Here is a 27,971-nt window from a genome sequence, read left to right on the forward strand (position 1 = left end):
CTGGGTTCCCGGGACACTCGCAGACTTGGGATTCCCCCGAGTCGTCCGTGTGAGTGCACAGACGCCTGCTGCAGCCTGCGCCCCTCTCCCGCTCTCGCTCAGGTGACCCCGCCGCGTCCTCAGGTGCACGTTGGCTTTAGCGTTGCTGAGGCTTGCTCTTTGAGCCTTTCCGGGCGTCAATCTGCTTGTCTTGTTTTGTGCATTTGTTAGTTTGTTTATATTAGACCTGTTCAGTTTGCAGCTTCTCTGGCTCTTGCTGGTTCTGGTTGCTTCTTTGTGTATCAGAATGATTACTCCATTCTACCTTTCTTCTTTATGTGGAGTGGTGTGGCCAGGTCATATCGCGCTTCCATTCCAAGTGTTTCAAGGAGCTTTTGTACTGATCTCCATAGGGTTTACTAACTTGCATCCTAGCAACGGTGTGTAAGAATTCCTGCTTCCCCACATCCTTGCCAACATTTATTATAGTTTGTATTCTTGGTGACTGCCACTGTAACTGGGGGTAGGTGGACTCTCGGGGGAGTTTTGACTTGTGTTCCTCAGGTTGCTAATGGTGTTGAACATTTTTAATATATTTATTAGCCATTTGTATTTCTTCTGAAAAGAAAGTCCAACTGTGTACACACGTGTGTGTGTCTGTGTGTGACTGTGTGTATGTGTGTGCGCACACACACACACACACTAAGATTGAACCCAGGGGCACTCTACCTCTGAACTACACCCTCAGCCCTTTTTATTATTTTTATTTCTAAACAGGACATCACAAGTCACTGAGGTTCTCACTAAATTGCCGAGGCCAGCCTTGACCTGTGACCCTCCTGTCTCCACCTCCCAAGTCCTAGGATTCTAGGCATATAGCACTACATCCAGCTTCAACTGCTTGTTTTTATTGTTTTTTTAGCATTATGTTTTTGCTTTATATTCTTCTGTATACACGTATATTTGTATCACTTTGAACCTTGCTATGATGTATAATTACAATGCACTAATAAAAGTACATATATGTATATACATACATACGTAAATATATTTGTTTTTTTTTATTGGTGCACTGTATTCATACATCATAGTGGGATACAAACTTTTGTAGACATACATGCACACATCGCCCAGTCAGCCCCCACCCGATCCCCACCCCATTCCCTCCCCATCCCTCCCTCCCATGCTTGGCTTAGTGGTTGACATCTAGTATTATAGCAATTTATCCAAAATTAAAAATGATAATCTCACATAACAGTTTCATTTGTCTGATACCAAGCTTTTAATGACTTAAAGATAACATTTCAATATTTCTTTTTACTTTCTTTCTTACCAGAGAATATTTTTTTTTCTATTTTTTTTAGGTGAAACTATCATATATTTATATATTTATTTTTCAGAAAAAAAACTCTATCCTAATATGGAATATGGACTCTAGATACCCAAAATGATCTTGAAAAAGAACAAAGCTAGAAGATATATATTTTCTGATTTCAAACCATATAAAGCTACAATAATTGAAACAGTGTACTACTATTCTAAAGGCAGATATATAAACCATTGGAGTTAAATAAAAGCCTAGAGCTAAATTCTTCCCTATATTGTCAAGTTATTTTTGACAAGGTTTCCACGAACATTTGGTGGTAGAAATAATAATATTTTAACTAAATATTGTTGAAACATAATAAGTACATGGAAAAGAATAAAGTTGGACCCTTACCTAATCCCATATACAAATATTAACTCAAAATAGATAAAAGATCTAAATATAAATCTTAAGACTATAAACTTTTAGGAGAAAATCTGGGTCATAAAACCTCACAACACTGAAATTGGCAGTGATTTCTTGGATATGATTTCAATGGCACAGGCAACAGAAGAGTATACAAACTCCCTAAAAAATAAAAAAAATTGTATATCCAAAGACAATGTAAACAGAGTTAACAGTTACTAATAAAATGGAATAAAATATTTCCAAATGCTATATCTGAAGGTATATTAATATTCCAACTAGAAATCCTAAAAATTAACAACAATAAAGGCAAACAATACCATTTAGAGATAGGTAAAAGACTAACATAAGTAATGAATCTCCACAGATAACCAATCGTAGTTGACTGTTGGATGGAAACTCTTGTTTCTCTGGTTCTGGTGAGTGTTACCTATTTCTTCTTTGTATTTAATCTCTTTGAGTATTTTTTCTAGCGCTGGTTTTGAAGACATAAATTCCTTCAGTTTCTGTTTGTCGTGGAAGCTTCTTATTTCCCCATCTAATTTGATAGAAAGTTTTGCTGGGTAGGAAATTTTTGGCTGGAAGTTGTTTTCTTTATGATTTTGGAATATGTTACTCCAAGCCCTTCTGGCTCTCATGACTTGGTTTGGGAAGTCTGAAGTGATTCTAATTGGCTTGCCTCTGAATGTCACTTGGCCCTTTGTTTTTGTTGCCTTTAAGATTCTCTGCTTGGCTTCCACATTGGTCATTTTGACAATTATGTGGCGTGGGGATCCTCTTCTCGGATCCTGTCTAAAGGGAGTTCTATAAGTTTCCTGGACCTGTGTATCAACCTCTTGCTCTATGTTTGGAAAATTTTCTGCTATTACTTCCTTGAAGAGATTGTTGATCCCTTTGGTTTCACTTTCTTTTCCCTCCTCTATTCTGATTATTCTTAGGTTAGCTCTCTTAAAATGGGCCCATATTTCTTCAATATCAGATTCCTGCTGTCGGATATTTTTTCCTAGATTAGAAACTATGAATTCATTTTTGGAATGATCATCTTCTAAGAGCGAGATTCTGTTCTCCATGTGGTCTAATCGGTTGTTTGTGCTTTGAATTGAGGCCTTTACTTCATTAATTGCATCCTTTATCTCTTTTTGGCTCTCTCTGAGTTCTTTTCGAAGCACCTCTATTATTTCTACAGTTATTTTCCTGATTTGATCTTCTAGAAATCTCTGATTTTCTGTTTTATCGGGTTCTGATGTTGTGGGGTTGTGGGCATTCATTGCTCCAGTATTATTCCTCTTTCCCATGATTTCGGAAGTTTGTGCCTTCTCTGGGTTCTTCCCTTGGGTCACTATGACTTCACTTAAGGTGCTCTGGATCTCGAGTCTGTAGTATCTCAGATCCCACTACTCCTTTACTGGGTTGTATCACAGAGTCTCCGACCCAGAGAGTCGATAGAGGCTGCTTTAGACTAGGGGGGGTGCCAGGTTGCACGTTCTCCTATGGTGTGATATCTCTGCCACCGCCCCTCCCCCACTGGGTCAAGTCCCAGGGAGTACAGTACTGGGATTTCTCCTCTGTGGCCCGCAATTTGACTCACTGTTCTTGAGTACGCAGATGTAGCTCTACTGAATTCGGTGAATTCGGTGCTGTTGCCGCCGGTGGCAATATGGCGCCGCTGCCACGCCCTCGGCCGTGAGGCTGGTGTATTTCTTCTTGGTTTTGATTTCCACTCTGAATCCCTGTGGCGTGTGCTGAGCTCAGCCACTGGGAGCTTTAGATTTTACCTGTAGTGAGAAATCCCGCCTGGCTGTTCCGCAGTGGCTCACCTCGGCTTGCTGTAGCCGTCCGGTGAATTTGCCACTGCAGCCGGCGGTATGGCGCTGCTGCCGCGTCCTCGGGCGTGAGGCCGGTTATCTCCTCTGTGGCTCTGAGCTCTGTTCTCAGTCCGCTTTCTCTCTGGAGCCTGGTGATTTTTTTGTTTCTCTGGTGATGGTGTTTTCTGGCTATGAAAGGCACTGATTTTGTGGTAATGGAGATTGGTTGTTAGCAGGGCTCTTAAGCCCCGCTTTTCTTGGTCGCCATCTTCCCGGAAGTCCTCCGTAAATATATTTGTATGTATGTATGTATGCATGCATGTATATGGTATATAAACATGGCTGCTGCCCTTCTGGCTGGTTCAGAAGCCTTACAGGTCTCCTACCCCATCTAGCCCAGATGCCATTTGTAAGCATGGCTGTCTCCGAGTCTGTTGTTGTGTTCCAGACACTTCTGCTTCTGACCACTTCTCTCTGGGCTTAAGTGCATCAGATGCCCGCCATGAAGGAGCCCGGTGGGTGTGAGACCTAGAAAGAGCTTCCTCCTCTCCCTGCCGGCTAAGGAAGTTGTGGTGAATACCGCCATTCGTTTCTTCTTGGTGATTTTCTTCTGGTAGAATGCTCACCCCTAAAGAAGCACAAAATGTCCTCACACAAGTGTGCTTTCTTAGCTGGTGGGGCCACCACCCTTCACACATTCATGGGAGTCCATGAAGATCAAGGAACCCTGAGCTAGGGCAGTACACATGAGCTCGTGCGCGCATGCGCACACACACACACACACACACACACACACACACACACCTCTTCCCTCTAGACTTTAAACTCTCCTAGTTTCTGGTTACTTTATTTCCACCCCACTGCCTTATAGAACAGTTGTCACAAAGCAGTACTACTCAAGAAAACAGTTAAACAAGATGGTGGCCCTGTTCTATAATGGTAACACACACTCGGTTGGGGGGCGAGGAAGGTGATCCTTGAAATAGGGTGCGATGAGCCGGGCGTGGTGGCGCGCACTTGCAATCCCAGCACTCGGGAGGCTGAGGCAGGAGGATCACGGTTCTCAGACAGCATCGGCTACTTAGTGAGGCCCTTTGCAACTCAGTGAGACCCTGTTTCAAAATAAGGAATAAAAAATAGGCCTGAGGGTGTAGCTCCGAGGTAGAATGGCCCTGGGTTCCATCCCCAGTACAAAAAAAAAAAAAAAAAAAAAAAAAGGTAGGAAGGAAGGAAGGAAGGAAGGAAGGAAGGAAGGAAAGAGGGAAAGAGGATGCTGTGACTTGGGTATAGTCTGTCCCCCATGGATTCAGGTGCTGGAAACTTGGTCCCCAATGGAGAGGTATCAAGGGGTGGTGGGACCTTTAAGAGGTGGAGCCTAGTAGAAGATGTTTCCGTGATTGGGACATCACCCTCAGAAGGGATTAATGCTGGTCTTCTAGAGTGAATGAGTCCCCATGATGGTGAGTTGTAACAAAGCACACCTGGCCCTCTAGTCCCTCTGTGGCTTCCTGTCCTCCATGTAATCTCTCCCTCTCACTTGCCCTCATGATGCTATCCACCATGTCGTGATATAGCCAGGGAGACATACCAGAGCCCAGCAGATGTTTTCAGGCCTTGAGAACCATAAGCCAAATTAACCTCTTTTCTTTATAAAGTACCAGACTCATGTATTTTCTTATAGTGGCATGAGATGGACTAATACGCAGAACTTGCAGGAAAAATAGGATTTAGATGGGAGAGAAGTCCAGGGAAAGGAGGAAGTGGGGCAGGGTGCAGAGGCAGGAGGGTTTTGTTTCCTCTCATCATGGTCACAGAACACGGTATAAGACACAGGCCAGGCCTGCCCATAAAATTATGGGTCCTTTGCTAACTTCAAGGCACCCACCATCCAAAGGAGTATTTGCAAAGTTTCTCTCCACTCCAAGCCAAGCCAGCCTCATTCCCACACCCTTTTCCCATCTCCTTTCTGTCACCGTGAGCGATGCAGCGTCTTCATCACATGGGCCGTTGGTGCAGTGTAGCCACGTTTCCTCACCCCCATGAGTGGCAGAGTTCTGAGGCCCGGCGTGGTACATGTATGAGCCAGCGGTGTGTGTGTTTTGATCGGCCCTTCTCTTTGGCCTGGGATCCCCTTACGCAGTCCAAGGCTTCAGCTCCAGCTCAGAGGATGTGGACATGTCAGGAGGGCGGTTCCCACTGTAAGGACAGCAACAGCTCAGCTCCTCTCCAGATGCCCAGTTCGTTTGTTAATTTGTGTAATCCACTGATGTCGCAGTAGTGATCAAATTCTTCTCTATTGTTTTGTTTATTTCTGATGGTCCCACTGTGTTATATTTATAAGACTTTGAACAGGCACCAAGAATTTGTTTGTCAAACTCAGAACCCAAACCAGCTTTCCAGTAGGTTCTGAAATCTCCTTCCATCTTGAATGTGGCTGCTGGCTTACTCCATCTTGAATGTGGCTGCTGGCTTACTCCATCTTGAATGTGGCTGCTGGCTTACTCCATCTTGAATGTGGCTGCTGGCTTACTCCATCTTGAATGTGGCTGCTGGCTGACTCCATCTTGAATGTGGCTGCTGGCTTACTCCATCTTGAATGTGGCTGCTGGCTGACTCCATCTTGAATGTGGCTGCTGGCTCACTTTGCCTCCACATTGTTCCATGTGGAATGACCACCTGGGGGAGAATGTTGGGATGCCATCTGGACTCCTTGGCTTTCTGTCCAGCAGTCTAGCCCCAGCCCAGGACCTGGAGGGAGACCGCCAGCCCCTGTGGTAGGCCTTCTGTGACTCACCCTTGGATACACCGGCGGTTGACCTTCCTCTCAGCCCGTTGCTGAGTTGACTGCTGGGATTCCCACAGGCTTCCCGTGGGAGGCCATGGAGCTTTGCAGAACCAGCGGACAAAAAAACTCCTGGGTCCAGAAATGTCATAGACATCGTCTTATCTGAACGGCTTTTTTTTTTTTTTAACAGATTAAACCCAACAATACCTAAGTGAAGGGTGGTATGATTTTGAATTATGAGGTTAGTAAGAACCCTATGTATGGCTAGGTTTGAATTCGGGGTGTCAGAATGCATATATGACAAATATAGAGATATGTCCAATCAAGGGCCAAGAGGCAGTGACCCTCGGGAGCCATAAGCACACCAAACACTCAGATCTTGGCTTCTAAATACCATTTTTTACCAAAAGGCATCAGGGCTGGCTTCAGGGCTTGGGGTTTGGGGCAGTGTAAGAGGAAACTGGAACATCTTGTTTTTCCAATAAATAAGGAAGCACCCAGAAACTAGAGCCCCTCAGCCCCCCAATGGGACTCCCCCTGCACAAATTTAGGATGGCTCGGGAATCAAATGAAATAATGATAGCAATGAATGATCTTACTTTGAATAAAAAATAATCTATGAGTTAGAGTGTGACATTCAAATGTGAGTGAGGGGACATGCTTCTGCACAGCAGGAAGCCATGTCATAAATGTAGAAAGAAAAGTAACATTGGGGGGGAAAAAAAACACCAATTTGCAACCACTAGTATATTAATTGACTTAGCCCAAGATTGACAACGGATGTTAAACCCACTGGAAGTCATCACGTAGGACCACAGAATGTTCATGTACCAGAATATTACCCCGCAGATTGCCTGTTAATCACAAAGATTAAAATGTATCTTTATAAAAGAGAGAACTTAACAGATAATCCTTTAACCAAGGGGTCCAACTTGGCATCATAGGACTACCTGATGTCTGTTGTCCCCGGTGGGACTCAGAAGAAAGGACTCAGAATCGTTCCCTAGTTACCTTCAATCTAAACTTCAGGGAACAATAGGATCAATTCAGATTGTGGGATTGTCCTATATAATGATAACTGGAATGGCTTGAAAATTTGCAGTGTCAATGCTAAAAAGCCATGAAAAGGCATAAAGACTCTTCCAGACTGGGAAAGAGTAAAGGGCCATCATCGCTAAACACAGTATGTGATTCTTGGTGGGACTCTGGATCAAGACACAAAACAGTTATAGGCGACATTACTAGGGTAACTGGGGATATTTGCATAGGGACCGTGGGATCAATAATGTCGATGGTCTGTTTCTTGGAAACTATATATTGTCATGTGTGAAAATATTGTTATTCAGAGATACGTGCTGAGGTATTCAAGGGCAAAATGCCATGATACAGTGTCTATTTGCACATGATTTGGAAAAAAGTGAAGCATGTGTCTTCTTATGTTTAAAGAGAGAGGGGGAAAGAAGCAAATATGACAATATATTAACAACTAATCAATCTAGTTTCAAAGACCAGAGCTTTAGAATGCATAGACCCTACTCAGACTTTCCAGTCTCCAGGATTTGGCTAAGAAAGATGAAGACAAGACCCACACTGCCATCTAGTGGCCGTCCTGAACAGCTCACAGCTGCTGCCAAATTTTGAAAGCCAATTTATCCCACATTATTGGTATCTTTCCCACAGTCCCTGTGGTTTCTTACATTTTCCCATTTGCAAAGCACTAATTTTGTTTATATTTCTGCTCCTCTAATTTTCCATTATGGATTTCCATTTGCTTTGGAGAAACAATCCAAAAGGCAGATTTCCTGTCCCCAGAAACCTAATGGAGCCCCAAATTCTTCAATAACCGAAAAGTTCTGCCCATTGTGTTTAACCAGATCTCTTTTGCTCCCCCACACCAGCAAACCACTGGGCTTTCTGATTCCTCCTGTGGGAATAAAGGCCAACTAGGAGAGAGAAGCATGTATTCTGGGCTACTCAAAACAGGATAAGAGGAGGAAGGTTTAAAATGGAAGAAAGGGAGGGACTCCGGTGTGCCCTGATTGGAGGCTGTCGCCCAGGGAACCTGGAGGTTGCTCACTAGAGGCAGAGCATCCTGTAGCCTTGGTTAGAGGGTATATTTAGCTTTCTTTCTGGTCCTTAGTTGGACACTGGGATAAAAAAAAAATTCAGGAATCTATCAGCCATTGGGAACTGTCTTAGAAGCTATTGTGTAGCTCATTGGTCTGTCACTAGAGATGGTGGTCTGTCCTTCTGCATGTCTGGTTTATAGCAGACTACCTTCTGGGCTATTTATTCTAGCTAAGGGGGCAGCTGGTTTCCTGGTCAGGTTGCTGTGGGGTGTTTTTTTTCTTTTTTTTTTTTTTCTTTTAACAATTTTTTTTTATTGAACATAAATAGTATACATTTAAACCATATTTGGTGCCCTCTCCCCCCCCCCACCAATGGTTGTCCAGGTTAACCATGTCTTATTCATAATTTTATACATATTCATATGTAGACCCTCATTAATCAAGATCAGCCTTCCTCCTCTCCTATCTTTCCATTCAAACTTTGCTGATATTTCCCCTCCATTATCTGGAGTCCCACTGGTATCCTCTGTGTTTCCTAGTTTGGGCATATTAGAGGAAACATATGTACCTTCTCCTTCTGTGCTTGGCTGATCTCACTTAACATAATGTTCTCCAGGGTTTTCCATCTTCTTGCAAGAGTTCTGTTGTTATACACGGTGTGGCCACCTTTCTTGTGTATATTCAATCCCTCATTCTGGAAGCAGCCAATCCACAAAGTATATGGTGTAGCCTGGTACAGCGCAGGTGACTGACAACGGCAGCTGCCCTAATCACAGAAGAGAAGCCGAGAGGTCAGAAAGCCGGGTTTTGGTCCTTAGTCTTCATCCCCAGTCTGGGAGAGATTATTTCAAGCCTCAGTGGTCTCCCATGCTTATAATGATTCTCCCAGCATGTCTGCCCTGCCTGTGATGAGCCTTTTAAGGGTTTGCTCTGAATTCACCAGTACCCTGAGAATGCTGTGGGATAATTTGCTGGAGCTGTTCACAAATTACCAGCACCCTCTGGAGGCCGGAGAGAGACTTGTTCACATATGACCAGCGCCCTCTGGAGGCTGGAAAGAGATTTCTTAGCGCTATATACATTACCAGCACCCCCTGGAGGCTGGAGAGAGACCTGTCGGCGCTATACACACTACCAACGCCCTCTGGAGGCTGGAGAGAGACCTGTCGGCGCTATACACACTACCAGCGCCCTCTGGAGGCTGGAGAGAGACCTGTCGGCGCTATACACACACTACCAGCGCCCTCTGGAGGCTGGAGAGAGACCTGTCGGCGCCATACACATTACCAGCGCCCTCTGGAGGCTGGAGAGAGACTTGCTGAAGATGTTCACATATTACAAGCACTCTCTGGGGGCTGGAGGGTGACATTCTGAAGCCATATGCAGATTACCTGTGAGTGGCAGGTACAGATTAGAATAGCTACCTCCTCTAGGGCTGGCTATTGTGGCAGATTCTGAGGAAACAAGGTGGATACGGTCCTAGCATCTTAGGATTGCAGCTGGGCCTCAGGGTTACACTGGAATCAGTCATGCTTTATTTCGAGCCCACAGTGGTCTTGGGCTCACCATTCACCTGTTTGTTTTTTCTTTTTTTCTTTAACACCAGGCCCTTCGTGTTAAATGGTCCCATCTAAGGTTACCCTGGGTGGATCTCGACTGGCTCATAGACATCTCCTGCCAGATCACAGAGCTCGATCTTTCTGCCAACTGCCTGGCTTCTCTCCCCTCCGTCATCCCCTGGGGACTCATCAACCTCCGGAAGTTGAATCTCTCAGACAACCACCTGGGAGAGCTGCCTGGCGTGCAGTCATCGAATGAAATCATCTGTTCCAGGTGGGCCCCAGGGGTGTGGGGCGGTTGCCACCACTGTCATCCTGCAAGGGTGTATTGGGTGGGTCCCTGGTTGTTCCCTATGCTCTTAAAAATGGAAAGTTTGGCCAAAGTGAGAGAAAGCAGTTCCCTCCATTCTTACGCAAGCTCTAGGGAGCAAGAGAACAAGGTCCCCAGCCCCTTTTCAGGTGAGCACAGGTCCAGAGAGCTGGCCAGGCCCAAGTTTGCACAGCTCAGTCACAGCTCTGCAGAACTGCATGGCCAAGATGCCCATTTTGTTCATGCACAAAAATCATAGGATGCTGAAAGCCTGCCAGGTTGGTGTAAGTCTTTTAATCCACCTCCTGAAGAGAGTTGGAAGGGCGTCAGAGAGAGGGTCAACTCCACCAGACTCTGGCAGCAGCTAGACAGCGTGGGCTCCTGTCTGTCTTTTCTAGAGGCCCTGGAGGAGACCTGAGCCCTCCTCCTGAGGTTGCACGAGAAGGGGAAGAGCCATGCTTAATTGATTTATTTTGGGTGTACATCTACAAGGACTCATTCCATAAAGGATTTGAGCTGATTGCAGGAGCTGAGGCTGTAAATGAAGAGAGAAGGATGTTGGAGAGCCTGTGGTCAGCCTTGCAAACGAGTTTCGAACCCTGAACACTTAAGGAGCAAGGACCATCCGGGCAGGTTTCTTAACATGAGCAGGATGGATGGGTCCACACAGAACAGAAGCATTAAAGGCGCTGTTGTGTGGAATCCAGCAGAATTCAGGGTAGCAGCTCACTCGGCCATCACGTGCCTGGCACTGGGTGCATACGTAGCAGGGTGAGGGGCACTGGGGTTTGAACCCAGAAGCAGTCTCCCTCTGAGCTACACCCCCAAGCCTTTTTAGTTTTCTATTTTGAATCAAGGTCTCACTAAGTTGCTGAGGGCTTTGCTAAATTTCTGAGGCTGGCCTCAAACCTGTGATCCTCCTGTCTCAACCTCCCAAGTACTGGAATTGCAGGAGTGTACCACCATGCCCACCTGTTGGAAGGGTCTTAATTCCTGTTGGTCAGTGGAACTAGAACCCACCACAGAGAGATTGGATGTTCTTTATACCAGACATGGTAACGATCAAATGAATAGAAATCACGCCGGGCGTGGTGGCACACGCTTGTAATCCTAGCATTCAGGAGGCTGAGACAGGAGGATCGTGGTTCGCAGACAGCCTCAGCTACTTAGTGAGGCCCTCTGCAACTCAGTAAGACCCGATTTCAAAATAAAGAATAAAAAAATAGGGCAGGGGTGTAGCTCAGAGGTTGAATGCCCCTGGGTTCCATCCCCAGACCTGCAAAAAAAAAAAAAAAAAAATCACATGCACTATATTTACAGTGTGCTCTTTGGCCATGTTCGAGGAGAAAAAGAAACTATACTTTTTTTGTTTTTTTGTTTGTTTTTTGTTTTGTTTCTTTTTTGCAGTACTGGGGATGGAAGCCAGGGGCATTCTACCTCTGAGCTACACCCACAGCCTTTTTTTTATTTTTATTCTTTATTTTTAAAAATTTTTTTGCACTGGGGATGGAACCCAGGCATTGTACCTCTGAGCTACACCCCCAGCCCTAGTTTTTAGTCTTTTTATTTTTGAAGCAGGGTCTCACTGAATTGTGAAGGACCTCGCTAAGTAGCTGAGGCTGTCTGTGAACCTCGATCCTCCTTTCTCAGCCTCCCAAATGCTGGGATTACAAGCGTGCGTCACCACGCCCAGCTTAAATACATCATTTTTATGTACAGTGCTGTTGTGTCTCTTTCTTTTGATGCTTCTGCTTTCTTCTTCCCCAAACACAGGCTACTTGAAATTGACATTTCCAGCAACAAGTTATCCCACCTCCCACCCGGATTCCTGCACCTCTCAAAACTCCAAAAATTGACAGCTTCAAAAAATTATTTAGAAAAACTGTTTGAGGAAGAAAGTGGTATGTTGCATCCTCCATGGCCTGGTGTGATTAAATTCTTCTCTTCTTGCCATGGATATTCTCACCGATTCATACTTTTTCTCTTAATCTCTAGCCACTAACTGGATCGGTCTACGGAAGCTACAGGAACTTGATGTATCTGACAATAGGTTGACAGAACTCCCTGCCCTTTTCCTGCATTCTTTCAAGTCACTCAATTGTCTGAATGTCTCCAGAAACAACCTGAAGTCGTTCCCAGCTCCCTGGGCCTGCCCCTTGGTTAGTATCATATTGAAAGTGCGTCGCAGGAGCCCTGCAGAGCCCTCTGTGCGCAATCTGCCGTCTCTCTCCTTGGTGGCCAGCTGGGGATCGGGATCAGGGATCCCAAGTCAGGGTTAAGCAACAGCATCACTCAGCATCGCGAGGCTAAGTGTCTCAGGCAAGCAACACACCTGTAAGTCCGCCCTCTTGGCCCTCTTGGTTCCAGAACCACCTACAAACACCCACAGAACTTCCCATGGGGGCAGCTCGCACCCTGGCACAGGACGGTAGCTCTGCCCACAAAAGGGGACTCGGGTCTTTGCAGACAAGTATAAAATAAGACTGAGGAACTGTGCATTCACAGCGCCACTGACTAAATGGTGTTTTTGTTTCTGGGGAATTCCACTCGTTAAAGCAGATGAAGCGTGGAGCAGTGAGACCAGTAGTTGTGCCTTAGCGCCGTTGCTTTTACACCAGGAGGGTCTTCATCGCTGGCGTTAGCGTTCTGGTCTAACCATATGTGTGTGGGAAACCACGGTTTCCACGGACAGTGCACTGGATGTTTGGGAATGGAGAAGGACCTCTGTCTTCCCAGGAGAGCCCGTTTCCATTCCTTCTTTGGAGCAAGGCAGGACAAGGACAACAACAGAGTGTATGGCCTCTTACTCACACATGTCCTCTTTATTACAGAGCCCGATTATAATGGTCTACATTCTACTTCTTTGCTCTTCTTTTCTTTCCTTTTCTTTCTTGTGTGTGGTAATGGGAATTGAAGCCAGGGGCATTCTACCTCTGAGCTACACCCTCAATCCTATTTTATTTTTTATTCTGAAACAGGGTCTCAGTAAGTTGGTGAGGGCCTCACTAAGTTGCTGAGTCTGTCCTCGAACCTGCAATCCTCCTGTCTCAGCCTCCCGAGTACTAGGATTACAGGCATGTGCCAGCGTGCCCAGTCTTAATTTTAACATTGAGTTTGGAGGCAGGCTTATGGCCACCCTTGTATTGAAAGTGCTCATTAACATTCCTTCTCTTTCTCATCAAACTCCTAGAAATGCTGCAAAGCTTCCAGAAACGCCCTGGAATGCCTGCCAGACAACATGGCTACCTTTTGGAAGAATCACCTTAAGGACGTGGATTTTTCAGAAAACGCACTGAAAGAAGTTCCCCTGGGACTTTTCCAGCTTGATGTAAGTCTAATGGCGTTTCATTTCTCATTTCCGGCTTTGGCGAGAGAAAGCAGTCCACCTTACAGTGGAGTCTATGTGCTTGTCCTGGACTGCGGAGACAAAGGGGAGAGTTCAGCTGTCAAAAGTACGCTTGGTCCCGCGTGACGGAGGGAGACCGCGTGAGGTGGTGGGATGGCGGGCTTGCTTGCCTTGTCAGTCAGCTTTCCGTGGCCGTAACAAACACCTCAGGCAACTGACTTAAAATGCAAAAAGGTTTATCCGAGCTCACGGTTTTGCGGGTTTAGTCGGTTGGCCCCATTGCCTTTGGGCCTGTGGCAGGGCATCACATTGTATGAGGGCCCTGTGGTTGAGCAAAGAGGCTCTACTCATGGTTGGGACTCGAAAGGAGGAAGCGAGGAGGAGGAGGGAACGGAGTCCGACCGTCCCCTCCAAGGCCACACCCCGATCACTAGGCGCCCTCCATCAGGCCCCACCTCTTTTTCTTTTTTTTTTTTTTCTAGTGGTAGTGGAGATTCAACCCTCAGGGGCTGCTTCTACCTCTGAACTACACCCCAGCACTTTCTAGTTTTTTATTTTGAAACCAGGTCTCGCTACACTGCCGAGGCTGGCCTTGAACCTGTGATCCTATCTCAGCCTCCCTGGGTACTGGGACTGAGTCCTGAGATTATGGGTACTGCCATGCCACCTGGCTGAGGCCCCACCTCTTAAAGGCTCCACCCCTTCCCAATAGCACCACAGGCTGGGCCCACGTTTCTAATACACGGGCCTTTGGGGAATATTCCAGATCCCAGCTATAGCTTTCTCCCAGGATGTTCTTTTATGATGAAACTTATAAAGCTGATCTGACAGGAGCTCCTCCGTAGCTGTGGCACTCCATCTGCCCGGTGTGATAGGGTTTCAGGAGTCCTCAGAGAGTCTCAACCCCCGCGAAATTGGGGTCTTTGTGATGGTGAGCTGGCGCAGTGGTCCGGCTGCCCTCTGTCAGGGAACAGAACCCTTCAGATCATCTCCCTTCTTCGTACCTGACCCCGTCTTTGCCTCTCACCTCTCGCAGGCCCTCATGTTCTTGAGGTTACAGGGAAACCACCTGGTGACGCTGCCACCTCAAGAGAAGTGGACCTGCAGACAGCTCAAAACCCTGGACCTCTCCAGAAACCAACTTGGCAAGTAAGCAGGGGCTCTCTACGCCGAAAAGTGGGCATGGCCGCAGCTGAGCAGACCCCAGGCATGGCGCCTGCTCAGTCAGCCTGGGCTGCCACATCACAGGGCCCCAGCCTGGGGCCTTGAATGGCAGAATTAATTTTCTGGAGGCTGGAAATCTAAGCCCAAGACTCCTCCTGAGGCCTCTCTCCTTGGCTTATTCTACCTGGGATTTGTGTCCAAACCTCCTCTTCTTACAAGGACACCACTCACTCACCCGCATAGACTCATCTTAACTACATCACCTCTTTAGAGACTCCCACATGTAGAATATCCTTTATTCAATATACTGGGTGTTTTACAGTTTGGCTTTTCTTTCCCAGATTGGGAATTTTTGCCTACATCTGATGAGATATCTCGACCCAAGTTGAAACATGAAATTCATTTATGTTTTGTATACACTTTGTACACAGCCCGAAACTAATTTCACACGATATGTTTAGTGCGCCTGTGCTGTGTTTTCAACCATGAGGTCAGAGGTGGAACTTCTGACTTGTCGGGAGGGGAGGATGTCGGCAAGTGAGAGTTAGGACTCGGGAGCAGTTTGGATTTCAGACTTTTGGATTGGGGGTGCTTGGTCTTCATCTCCAAAGTCAGTCACATTCTAAGGTCCTGAAGGTTCTAGAGAACACAGCTTGGCCCGTAACAGTGACCTTCCATTTCTATTTGTAAAGGTTCCTGGATAATCCCGACTTTTGGTTCAGCCTCAATTGTAACTCTGCACAAAAGTTCTTACCAGCCACTAACTAACACATATATTACCCATCCTCAAAGCCTTCCAAGAAGAGGTGAAATCTGAGGATGAGCTCAGGGGGCCCCTTGGGTCCTAGAGACCAGACCCCCAAACCACACGCCCAAAGGGAGCCCCCGGGACCAGTAGCGGACATAAGTGTAGCAGCCCCTGGAATGTGCGGGGCACAGAACACAGAAACACTCCCTCCTGCCTCGCGAGAGAAGTCTGAGATGAGAAACCACCGGTCATGCTAGACCATCTTTTCTAAACACTTGCCCCCCAAAGCCCCTGAGCCCCACCAACTCCATGTAAGCTGTAAGGGGTCCAGGCACCTGCTGCGGGAATTCCCTGCCTTCTCCACAGCTCAGTGTTATATCATCTCAGCCAAAATAATAGTGCGTCACGCTCTCTCTCCTCATGTTTTGACTCTGTTTGCCTCCAAAGGAACGAGGACGGACTTAAAACGAAGCGTATTTCCCTTTTCACCACCAGAGGGCGCCAGCGTTCGGGGACGGAGGCAGGTGTGTGTCGGCGCAGGGAGGAGGTCGCAGCCGGGTAGCCTCGTTCCCTACTCTCCTTCAGTGCCCTGTTAGAATGGCAGAGGGGTGGCCATGGTCGGCTAAACGACCCACAAGTGAGTGGTGCCTGTTGCTGAGCCCTGGTTTCCTGTTTGGACTCCAGTGATGCCCATAGTTACCCACTACAAGCCGGGCACTGCTCTCGACAGGTCACAGAGTTAGTCTGTAATTTCCACAACACAAGATATGGGCCACGTTGCTCACTTTGTGCATGAGGAAACCAAGTCTCCCAGAGCGTCTTAGCTTAGGCTGCTGTAACAAAATGCCGCAGGCGAGGTGGCTTACACCACACGCAGTTAGTTTTAACAGCTCTGGAGGCTAGGAGACTCCAGGTTGGGGTTCCAGCATTGTCGGGTTCTGGAGAATGAGGCTTTTCTCCTGCTGACTTGAAAACAGCCGCCTTCCGCAGTGTCCTCACACAGAGAGGGAGGCAGAGACAGAGACTCCCTCTCATAAGGATTTAGTCCCATCCCGTGAGCATACACCTCATGAGCTCAGGAAACCTGATGGCTTCCAAAGGGGCCCATCTTCAAATACCATTACCTTAAGGGTCAGGGGTCCCACATATGCTCTGGGGGGACTCACTTCAGTCTAGAGCACAAGGGTGGCTGATTTGTTCCAAGCCATTTGGCAGAGCCAGATTTCAACCCAGGACGATGGGAATCCAGCCCAGAAACCAGGAAACCAACACTATTAAGACTTTCCTACCATGCCTGGCCCCTGCAATGTCCACAAGGGGTCATTGTCACCTTTGGCCCCACAGGCCAAGGTTAGTCTGAAGTTGCAGAGGGCTTATGGTCTTCTCCTAGCACACCAGAAACAGAACTTCTCCTAGAGTCTTTGTGTTAGAAACACACCAAGGCCACTTTATCATGGAATCGTAGTAAGGAAAGTTCCCTGTCTGTTATCTCTGCAGACAACAACTCCTCCTTCTGTTCCTCCTCCTCTTCCTCCCCTCATTCTCTTCCTTCTTCTTTCTTCTCTCTTCCTCTTTTCTTTTTTCCTTTAATGAACATAATTGTGAATACTTATGGGGTACAGTGTGGTATTTTGATACACGCATGTGGTGTATAATATTCAGATAAGCACAACTGACATTTGTATAACCAAAGACATTCATCTCTTTCTGTTAGGACATTCACAACCCCGTCTACTAGCAATTTTGAGCTATACAATGAATTGCCAGCTATAGTCATTCTACTGTGCTATAGAACATTAGGTGTTATTTCTCCCATCCACCTGTACCTTGGTACCTCTGTTTCCAGGCTCTGGCAGCCACTATGTTGTTCTCTACTTTGATGAGATCAGTTTTTCGAGCAAAGCTAAGACTTCTAAAGCCAGCGACGCTCATAGGAAGAGCCTTCAGGATGCTGTCCCATAGGACAGGAGCTGGTGTTTCTGGAATTTTAAGTGTAGTATAACTTTCCCTTCAGCCTCACAGATTGATGTTCACGAGTACTGACGGTGTAAGGTGGAACTGGGGATACCACAATGGCCAAGGCATGTTTGTAGGAGGAGAACTAACCCGTCCACCTGTTGTACTCTTTGATGGGTTGGTGTGCGCATGTGTGTGTATGTGACATCCCACTGTATCAGTTGAGTATGAGTATGTGTGTTTATATTTGGCTAAAAAAGAAACACATTATCAGTGGAACAGAAAAGATAGTGCAAAAACAAGCTTAAATAGACACAGCCAGATGTCCCTGTCTGTAGGTCCCGCATGTGTGGATTCAACTAACCACAGATTTAAAATGTTAGAAAAGATGCATCTGGACTGAACAGACCTCTTTCTTTGCTGTTATTCCCAAAGCAAACCAGAATGGTCGTTATTTGCATAGTGCCGCATTGCGTGAGGTCTTCCAAAGTAGCCCAGAGATGACGAGGTGTAAGTAAGAACACGCGTGTCCTCTGCAAGCACTGCACCTTTTGATATGAAGAACTTGAGCAGCCAGATTTGGGCACCTGCTGATAAGACCTTTAAAAGGTGACCAGGAGCCAGGTGTGGTGGCACGTGTCTACCATTCAATACTTGGGAGGCTGAAACAGGAGAATCACTGGTTTGAGACCAGCCTTAGCAATTTAGCTGGACCCTGTCTCAGAATAAAAAAAAAAAAATTTAGGCTGGAAGTGCAGTGCAGAGGTAAAATGCCCCTGGGTTCAATCCCCAGTACCACGAAAAATAAGAGATAGGTAGATAGATAGGGAGTGTGTGTGTGTGTGTGTGGATGGATGGATGGATGGATGGATGGATGGATGGATGGATGGATGCAGACTGGGAGCCAGGTATGGTAGCGAATACCTGAATTCCCAGTACTTGGGAGGCTGAGACAGGAGGATCGCAGGCTCCAGACCAGTCTCAGCAACTTAGTGAGATTCTCAGCAAACTAGTAAGACCCTGTTTCAAAAAAAAATAAAATAGGGCTGGAGGGTATAGCTCATAAGTAGAATGAACCTGGATTCAATCTCCCATACAGAAAAGGGGGGGAAGAGCTAACTGGGGAATTCCAGAAATCATTAAAAGATAAATAAAATCAAAATCTTTGGTTGTAAAAATCTAAAGATTTTGCTCATCCTGCAAAAAACAGGCTGAGAAGAAATATTTAGAGCACAAATTGTTGCAACACAAATTGGCATAAATCCCTCATATGGAAAGAATGCTTACCAATCAAAAAAAAAAGAAAGAAAAGACAGCCCAATGGGCAAAATAAAAACATCAACAGTCCACAGAAAAGGAAGCCCAGCTAGCCAGGACACAGATGAAAAGACCCTCCAGCACACTAGTGGAGAAATGCAATCACGGATTTCATAACTGCTCCCTTTTTAAACAAAGGTGCCTTGGGACTCGGGAAATTGAGTGCAGACCTGGGGATGTTCCTTGGAGGGCAGAAACACAAACACCGTGCTTCCCCTTCATGCTGAACCGGGCGACGGCAGGAGAGGGAGCCTGGGATGGACCTGGGGCACGCGAGTCACTGGCTCCTGGGTTGAGCCATGGCTGCTGGGTCAGCTGGAAACTCACCTCTGGGACCACGGAGCTGGCCATGGTCACTCTCTGTAGTGACAAGAGCCATGAGTACACGGGCCAGCTCTGGAGTATCTGGGTGGGCACCACCCCCAAGGCTCCCAGCTGCAGTTCCCGGTGGCTTTTCCAGACCACAGAAGGCCTCTTGGTGTGTTTGGGGTTTTGTTTGTTTGTTTGTTTGTTTGTTTGTTTGTTTTCAACTTCATGGCAAAAGTTGAGGCCCACACCCGAGTGTAAAGAAGGCAGGGGCCCCCTGGTCAACCCCTGTCTTCAAGAGGGTTATTTTCTCCGGGCTGCTGACCCTGGAGCAAAGAATTATCTACAAAAGACAACTTGTTCACAGATGGATGGTAAGATTCCCGAGAGAGTTACTTGCATTCAGGTGGCCATCTTTACCAGGTAGCCTGGTCCAAAAATAATTTGGATGGCTGGCTTTATGGTAAAATTCAGATCAGGAGAGTCATAAATAACTTATGGGTAAGTAATTACACTCCATCAATACTCCGAGCTGTGTGCTTCCCCAGCCCGGTTTCCATCGGTTTTGATGCTAGGTCAGGAGGTGTGTGACAGGTGTTGAGTCTTTTCCGCCCGCCCCCCAGTCCTTCCAGAGGCTTAATAAACACCGGGGCAGAGTTGGACCTGGAGGCCAGGGGTTGAGAATGACCCTTTTTCTGGAAAGAAGGCAAAACTCATTTTCTTTCTTTCTTTCTTTTTGAACCTAGGGGTATTTACCTCTAAGCTCTACCCCCAACCCTATTTGGTTATTTATTTATTTGCTTACTTATCATTTATGTATTTACACCAGGATCATTCTGTCACCAAGCTACACCCTAGTCCTGTTTTTATTCTGTATTTTGAAACAGGGTCTCGCTAAGTTGCAGAGGGTCTCACTACGAAGCTGAGTCTGGCCTTGACCCTGTGAGCCTCCTGCCTTGACCTCCCAACTACCGGGATCACAAGTGTGCACCAATGCACTGGGAACTCCGTCTTGATGGAAGTTGTTTCATGAAAAATGGGAAACAGGGCCAGCTAATTTTGCTCATCCTGTTTTCATTGACGAATAGGAAAAAAAAATCAGAAACTTTTGGGGATCTAGCACAGAGCTCCTTCCTTCCTTCCATCCTTCTTTCCTTCCTTCCTTCCTCTTTCTTTTTTTCTTTCTTTCTGCACCGGGGATTGAACCATTGACCCCAGGGGCATTCTACCTCCAAGCTATACCTCAGACCAATTTTATTTTTAATTTAGAAGCAGGGTCTCACTAAGTTGCCGAGGCTGGCCTTGAACCTGCAATCCACCTCTCTCTGCCTCCCAAGTACTGGGATCACAGGCATGCAGTCACCACGCCCCGCCCCAGCACAGAGCCCTCTTTAAAGGTGCCTTGCCACTTTCTTTCCACTGGGTGCCGGCAGTGACTTGGGTTCCCATTGCAGCTAGCTGGGCACAGTTTCCAGGCACCGAGCTTAAGATTCCACTGCCGTCTCTCCAGAATGTTCTTTGAGGCGAGGTCACCCCACCGCCATTGATACTGTCACTCTGTGTGTGGAGCAAAGCCAGCGCGGATGGGCACGATGAAAGGCAGCCAAACACGGTTTCAGCCCAACAAAAGAACCCGTGCTTCCTCACCTTCCGCTCTGGCCGGGAACCTGGCCAGAGACTTGGAGGCCCTGTTGTATCTCCAATGCCCCGAGCCGAGGGGCAGGCACCCGGCCTGGCGCAGTCGCCCTGCAGAGGACCAGGCCCTTGAGGGATTCCGCTGAAACTCACTGCTGATTCCCAGCAGTGCGAGTCCTACGCCCTCCGCCTCCTCTCAGCACAGACTCCAGCCTAGAAACCGCAGCTTTGACGTGAGCGTAATGGTAATCTCGCAATTAGTCTAATTAATGAAGTCACTTGAATACTAAAGGGCTCACTGGTTTTTTCAGAGTGCATCTTAGCCACATAAACATTTAGCCCCCCAGGGTGCTGTCTCTTAGTCTCTTAGTTAACTGTGTGTGTGTGTGTGTGTGTGTGTGTGTGTGTGTGTGTGTGTGTAGCTGAGGATCAAACCTAGAGCCTTGTGCATGCTAGACAAGCACTCTGCCACCTCAGCCCTACAAGTGTTTTCATCTGTAACATACGTGTATACATGTGTGCATGTGTGGTGTGCGTGCGTTCATGCATATAACACACATGTGCATAGAATTTCTGTGTATGTGTCTATAGATGATTCTTTTTCTTTTATTTTCAGTCCTGGGGACTGAACCTTGGGGCCTTCTACCTCTGAGATACACCCCTGCCCCCAGCCCTATTTTTTATTCCTTATTTTGAAACCGAGTCTCACTGAGTTGCCAAGGGCCTCACTAAGTAGCTGAGGCTGGCCATAAACCTTGATCCTCCCGTCTCAGCCTCCCAAGTACCGGGATTACATGCGTGCACCACCACGCCCGGCTGGCAGGCGTTTTCTGGCCCCTGACACGCCTCCTGGAGATCTGGTTCCGTGTCCTGCTTTTCCATCACTAGGTTCTGAGTGATCACTTCATGTGACCTGCCCCCTGCTTTGTAACAGTCGCCCAGGATTCCTTCTCTCCTGAACCCATCCCCTGTGGGCCCGTAGCTATAAAGGGCCAGCAGGCCATCCTCTCTCTTTGCCACCCGTGCATGCCAAGATGCCTGTAGAGTCCCTATCCCTGTGGATTAGATGAGGCGAGCCGTGTGTCCAGTGGGTGTGCCCACGCACCCTGCATAGCCGGCCCCGGTTTGTGCACCCGCCTGGCCTCTGCCCCAGTGCGGTCCAGCGTGACTTACAAACGCGCTCTCTGGCCGTCTCTTTGCAGCCTGTGCCCTGGAATTTCCCGCCTTCCTAAGTGAGTCTCTGGAGGTCCTTTGTCTGAATGACAACCATCTGGACGTGGTCCCGCCCTCCGTGTGCCTGCTGAAGAGCCTGTCGGAGCTCTACCTGGGGAAGTAAGTGCAGGTGCGAGCAGTGGTTGAGTTCCGGCACCGGCCTGGCCCTGGAGGTGGGGAGAAAAGGATACGGTGGCACAGGCTGCGCTGCTCCGCCTAGCCTAGGAGAGGAGGGCATCAGCCCTTCATCCCCTGTCTTACCCCCTCAGCACGCTCGCTGGATACTGCTGGGGTGGGGGAGAACGCAAAGCGTGATGAAAACGTAAAACGGTCCATGAACATTAAAGATGCATTCCCTCCTCGTGAGGAGGCAGTGATCATCCGTATAGCAGCATAATTAGGAGGAGAGATGAGTCAGGGAAGGTGGGGGGACCCCGTTCTCAGCCGTGGGGACTCGCACAAGACGCGGCTGCTGCTTCTATCGCTAAGCATCCAGGGAGGAAGGCTTTGGACTGAGTCTTTAGAGGGGACACTTGAAATCAAGCCCCGAGATCAGGGGCTCGGGGCAGAGGCCGCAGAGGCTCATGGGAGCCGTTTGGTGTGTGTTCCCCTCCCGGTGGGCGTGTGCACCCTCAGCAACTCTGGCATCCGAGAGCTCCCTCCTGAGCTGGGGCAGCTAAGCAACCTGTGGCAGCTGGACACGGAAGACCTGAGCATCGGCAACGTGCCAGCCGAGATCCGAAAGGAAGGTAGGGCGCCCGCAGCCCTGTCCCCACAGCGTCGCCCCCATCACCTTCTGGGAAAAATAACTCAGGTCCACCGGCCAGGTTTGAGGGGTGGAAAGAGTCAGCGACCCGTGGGACTCACCTCCAGCCTCTGAGTGTGAGAAGACACTGTGAAATTGTCCCCAAAGCAGGAGTCACCGAGAGCCGCTGAGAACGACCCTGCAGTAAAGCTGAGACTGTCCAGGCAGCCAGGACATTGTCCTCAAGTTCTCGACTTTCATACTGCATTTTGGAGAGATTAGTAGTGCACCATCGCTCCGCTAGACACGTTCATCTTTTATAACACGCGGGGAGCATCCCTTCGCATGGGGACTCGGCTTCCGGGGAGACGCCGGGGTGCGCCCCTCTGGACGCCAGCAGCGGTCACCTCTCTTCCCCTTGTTGGTTTTGCACAGGCCCCAAAGCGATGCTGTCTTTCCTGCGTGCTCAGCTGCGAAAGGCAGAGAAATGCAAGCTCATGAAGATGCTGATTGTGGGCCCCCCGCGCCAGGGCAAGTCCTCCCTCCTGGAGATCTTGCAGACCGGGAGGGCGCCCCAGGGAACGCACAGCGAGGCCACCATCAGGACCACCAAGTGGGAGCTCCAGAGGCCAGCCGGCTCCAGAGCCAAGGTCAAGGATGGTCGGTGTGCAGAGTCCCCGTGGGTGGAAGGGAAGGACCCTCCTGGGGCCCCTACTCCCCTCTCCCCAGAGAATCCCAGTTTTAACTGTGTGGGGTCCAAGGCCCCAGATGTTTGCAGGGGCTGCTGCGAGCTGTTTAAAACCAGCTCTTGCCAAGGACAGCAAATCATTTTATACAACCTTGTAGTTTTTCTACTATGATTAAGTGGAGAATCTGGGCCAGAGAGGCATGACCCTGGCTGTCCGTTTGATTCCCTTTTGGGGGTGGGGGAGTCTAAAGACAGCAGTGTGAGTGCCGTCGCTCCTTGGCCTCAAACAGACTCAAATAATCTGGGGTGGGGGCTCTCCCAAGGCTGGAAACCAAGCGCTCATCTGCCCCTAGTGGAGGAGGCACCCTGGAAGTAATGCTCCCTGGAATACCAGGGCTCTCCATCCCCAGGACAAAGCCTGGGTAGTTAGGTCTCTAAGCTCAGGTTAGGAACATATATAGACAGTTCCATACTTATCTGCGGGGTGTGTGTGTGTGTGTGTGTGTGTGTGTGTGTGTGTGTGTGTGTGTTCTGCCACCTCATGCAAGAAGTTTTCACTGTGGAAACCCAGGGGCCATGTCCAGATGCGGTGTGAATTTTGTCCACAGTCCCCAAGCACAGTATCAGCTAACGATGGGCTCCCCTGCAGAGCTTCTCTCCCCAAACCACTTCCAGATTGGGCAAATCCAGTTCAAGAAATGAGGCTTTAAACTGAATGTGTATTCTAACAGCGATGTGGAAAGTGGTCCCCGTAAGGCTGGGGTACAGCTCAGTGGTGGAGTGTATGCTTAGTATATGGGCTCAGTTCCCAACATCATTAAAAAAGAAAAGAAAAGGCAAGTATGAGGGGTGCACATCTGGAACCCCAGTACTTGGGAGGCTGAGACAGAAGCCTGGCAGGTTTGAGGCCAGTTTGAACAACTTAGCAAGATCTTCAGTAATTCAGTGAGACCCTGTTGCAAAATAAAAAATAAAATAGGGCAGCAGGGGTGTAGCTCAGAGGTAAAATGCCTCTGTACCCCTCCCAAAAAAAAGGATACGGAGTCCTGTTTGATAAGATCAACCAGCCCATAATCAATATGGAACCCACCCTGAACGCCCCAGTAAGGAATCCAGCTCACTGGCTTCTGTGGGAAGATTCTCTAAAATAACCAGAATCTTCCGCATCCTCTTTGGCTTCGGCTTTTTAGCAGTGACTCGGTGTCATCTTCATCCAGCTGTTTTGAGCACACGGCTGTCGGAGGCCTGCGGGTGAATTCTTCTTCCAGTCTTCCCGTCCACGTCCTTCCTGCCTTCACTAAGCCCCCCTCCCCTGGCGGAAAGCCAGCCAAGCGCTGGGCTCCGCTGCTCCCTGTGTGGCCGACCTCGGCCGCTGTAAACAGCTGGCCCGTGTCACGTCCGCGCACAGCCAGGGCAGCGTGCCGTCAGCGTCCCGGGGGGCTGCGTGGTGGAGCAACCGCGGCCTACAGCTCAGGGGGCCTGGGGTCCCCAGCCAGCTATGACCTCATCCGGAGCTAGGGAATCACCGTCTACTAAAGCAGCCTTTCCTGGCAGCCCAGGAGCTCCCGTGTGGTTGGATTCCCACATCAGGGGCCTTTCCCATCCTCCTGGTGGGCTCTGTCCTCTGGCCTGCTGAGTTAGGAGGCCAGCCTCCAAACAGAGGAAGGTTAAATCTTAGCAGGAGCCATGACGTCAGAGCAGGGCTCCTCCAGCCAGATGTCTCTTGTCTGTAGCCGAGATGGAGCCAGCGCCGTGGCCTGCAGTGCTTCCCAGACGCCCCTGCCTGGAGCTAGTCTGGCCCTTGCCCGGTTAGCAGGAAGTCCCAAACCCCCAGATGTCCACCCTGATGCCGCTGGGCCCCTCTCCACGGCCTGGATCACTGATTCCCAGGGGATCTGTAACTTTCTGGTGTTTGGGTCTTTTGGACCCCAAGTCCAGAGTGCTCCAAGTCATCTGCTTTCTCAACATGCTTAACTAAGACCTTGGTCTCAAAAACGCCTTCCTGTCCTGCCCGTTCACTTAAGTAGATCGAGTCCGTGGAGTTCAACGTCTGGGACATCGGGGGCCCCGCCAGCATGGCCACAGTCAACCAGTGCTTCTTCACCGACAAGGCGCTCTACGTGGTGGTCTGGAACCTGGCACTGGGCGAAGAAGCCGTGGCCAACCTGCAGTTCTGGCTGCTCAACATCGAGGTGAGGAACACAGCCCGCCCGGCCCTCAGCTCCCAGGGCATCCGGCCCCTGCTCTCAGCCCACGAGGGGTGATGTTGGTGGGAAACGCTTTGTATTTTGAGGCCCCGGAATCCTGGACCTGTCCGATTATCCCAGTGGAGCACCAAAGCACGCTTGTAATTTTCCCATTTACCATAAAGAGCCCCCACCCCTGCATGCAGAAAGAGGGGCAGCGCCTCCCTGTGCAGAAGCAGCTCTGGCCCGACGCAGGCCCTGGACCATCTGGAGGGTCAGAGATTCCATGGGGAAGGTCGCGGGGCACCTCAGACACCCCGATGCCTGACGGGCCCTTGAGACGGGTCTCACGCGGGTGGCTGAGCCATGGGCAGCAGGCCTGCACCCCCACTTCCTGTCCCCACTGGGTGAAAGCAGCCGGGGCTCAGCTGTGGGGTTCTCTGTCCCAGGCCAAGGCCCCCAACGCGGCGGTGCTGGTGGTTGGAACACACCTGGATTTAATTGAAGCCAAGTTCCGTGTGGAGAGAATCGCCACCCTGCGCGCCTACGTGCTGGCGCTCTGCCGCTCCCCCTCGGGGTCCAGAGCCACCGGCTTCCCGGACATCACCTTCAAACACTTACAGTGAGTGTCCTCGGCCTCCCGCTCACTCCGGCCGCCTCCGGTTCACCCGTTTTTCCCCAGGGATCTGCATCAAAAGGCTCTTAAGGCCGGCAGGACTTCTTTGGTGGAAGGCGGCCCCAGGCAGGGCAAGGACCTGTGGGACAACTAGCGGGATCCGGCTACAGATGCCCTCCCTGGGCTTTCTGCCTGGGCGCTCTCCCCCATCTCGGCCACTTCATGGAGCGTGACTCAGGGGCTGAGCATTGCGGATGGGAGCGGCACCTGTCCTGTTTGCAGACCCTTGATCAAGGATCTGCCCTGGGGGAGGGCGCTCCTGTCTGCACACTGAGTCTGAGTGGTCCTGAGAGCTGAAGTCAGGGATGGGGTTCGGGAAGGGGAGGAGCGGGGCATGCAGGGGAGCTTGTCCCTTGGGTGCCTCCGGTCCTTGGACTCCTATCAGCTTGCGGGTTTTAGGGGCCAGAGTGCCCACTCTGCAGACAATACTACCAAGGCTTCTTGAATTGCATAAGGGTGATGCACACCTGTAATCCCAGTTCTTGCGAGGCTGAGAAGGGAGGATCAGAGGTTCCCAGCCAGCCTCAGTGACTTAGGGAGGACCTCCGCAACTTAGTGAGACCCTGTCTCAAACTAAAGAATAAAATAAAATGTCAGTGTCTCTGATGAGAACAAGACGTGCATAGCTGTAACTGCTGGGTGGCTCTCGGGTCCCTCGCTGGGCGGAGTCCCATGGACGCTGGCCCAGGGTCAGCCGGGCTCTGAGTGCAGCTTCGGGCTCCCGGGGCTGCCAGGATGGCCTTGAGAAATCCAGGGATCCTGGCAGGAGGAGTGCAAGCTCTGGCTGGGAGCCGGAGTCCAGCCTCAGTCTGCTCCTCCCAGCCAGTGGGGAGAGGAGGTTGCCTGTTCCTCGTGCCTCACTTTCCCCTTTGAGAAGCCAGATCAAAGTGAGACGTGGCGGGGCGCCCAGGGCCTCCGTAACCTCCTTACCGTCATACAACCAATCAGTGCCTGTCGCCTTCTATGAGTTCCGCGGGCTCGCCAGTGTTCAGGGTAAACTCAGGAAGGCGGAGAAGCCGCGAGCATCTCAGAGCGGGGACGGGTGACTAACCTCGGCTCCTTCTGCCCATTCAGCGAGATCTCCTGCAAGAACCTGGAAGGCCAGGAGGGGCTGCGGCAGCTGATTTTCCATGTCACGTGCAACATGAAGGACATTGGCAGCACCATCGGCTGCCAGCGGCTGGCAGGGCGGCTGGTGGGTGCCCCCTCGCCCGGCCGACCAGAGGGCCCTGCTTCCCGCCCCGGGGGTCTAGACTCCATCGCTTTGCTGTAAAATAGAGTCTGTTGACTGCTCGGGGTTCCGAGTGGGCGTGGGGCAGCGTGGCGGGGGAGGGTCCTGAAGCCTCAGGGCTGTGGGGCCGAGGCGGGGGTCCTCCCAGCTGGCACCACACCTCTGGACCTGCCCCCAGGTCCCCAGGAGCTACCTGAGCCTGCAGGAAGCCGTGCTGGCAGAGCAGCAGCGCCGCAGCCTGGGCGATGAGGTGCAGTACCTGACAGACCGGGAGCTGGAGCAGCTGGTGGAGCGGACGCCAGGCAACGACATCAAAGACTACGAGGACCTGCAGTCCGGTAGGCCCCGGGGCGGCAGCCCGCAGCACTGGGGCACCTGGGAGGCCGGGCAGAGGCCAGAGCTGCCCGGGAAGTCCAGGCCAGGGCGCCCCGGGACACAGGACCTTCCACACTTGATGGTTCCAGGTTGACCCTCAGCACCGTGGGCCAGCAGGTCTCAAATAAAAGATCCCAAAGCTCTGCT

The 27,971-nt window shown here is 49.7% G+C and overlaps 1 protein-coding gene across 1 annotated transcript in view; it reads left to right on the plus strand.

Moving 5' to 3' along the window:
• The window catches only part of LRRK1 (leucine rich repeat kinase 1), a gene marked incomplete at its 3' end in the record, with an annotated part of 142,276 nt that overhangs the window by 69,793 nt on the left and 44,512 nt on the right, over positions 1-27,971 (plus strand). Inside the window, exons 6-18 of the mRNA XM_080693037.1 lie at positions 9,977-10,203; positions 12,013-12,140; positions 12,235-12,398; positions 13,430-13,567; positions 14,622-14,734; positions 15,945-16,021; positions 21,914-22,043; positions 22,560-22,672; positions 23,104-23,318; positions 25,384-25,548; positions 25,992-26,164; positions 27,293-27,413; positions 27,628-27,787. Coding sequence (XP_080549163.1) covers positions 9,977-10,203; positions 12,013-12,140; positions 12,235-12,398; positions 13,430-13,567; positions 14,622-14,734; positions 15,945-16,021; positions 21,914-22,043; positions 22,560-22,672; positions 23,104-23,318; positions 25,384-25,548; positions 25,992-26,164; positions 27,293-27,413; positions 27,628-27,787 — 1,924 coding nt within the window. The remainder of the gene's footprint in view (positions 1-9,976; positions 10,204-12,012; positions 12,141-12,234; positions 12,399-13,429; positions 13,568-14,621; positions 14,735-15,944; positions 16,022-21,913; positions 22,044-22,559; positions 22,673-23,103; positions 23,319-25,383; positions 25,549-25,991; positions 26,165-27,292; positions 27,414-27,627; positions 27,788-27,971) is intronic.

Source organism: Muscardinus avellanarius (genome assembly GCF_963383645.1).
Source record: "Muscardinus avellanarius genome assembly, chromosome: 3".
In the NCBI taxonomy this organism is placed as follows: domain Eukaryota; kingdom Metazoa; phylum Chordata; class Mammalia; order Rodentia; family Gliridae; genus Muscardinus; species Muscardinus avellanarius.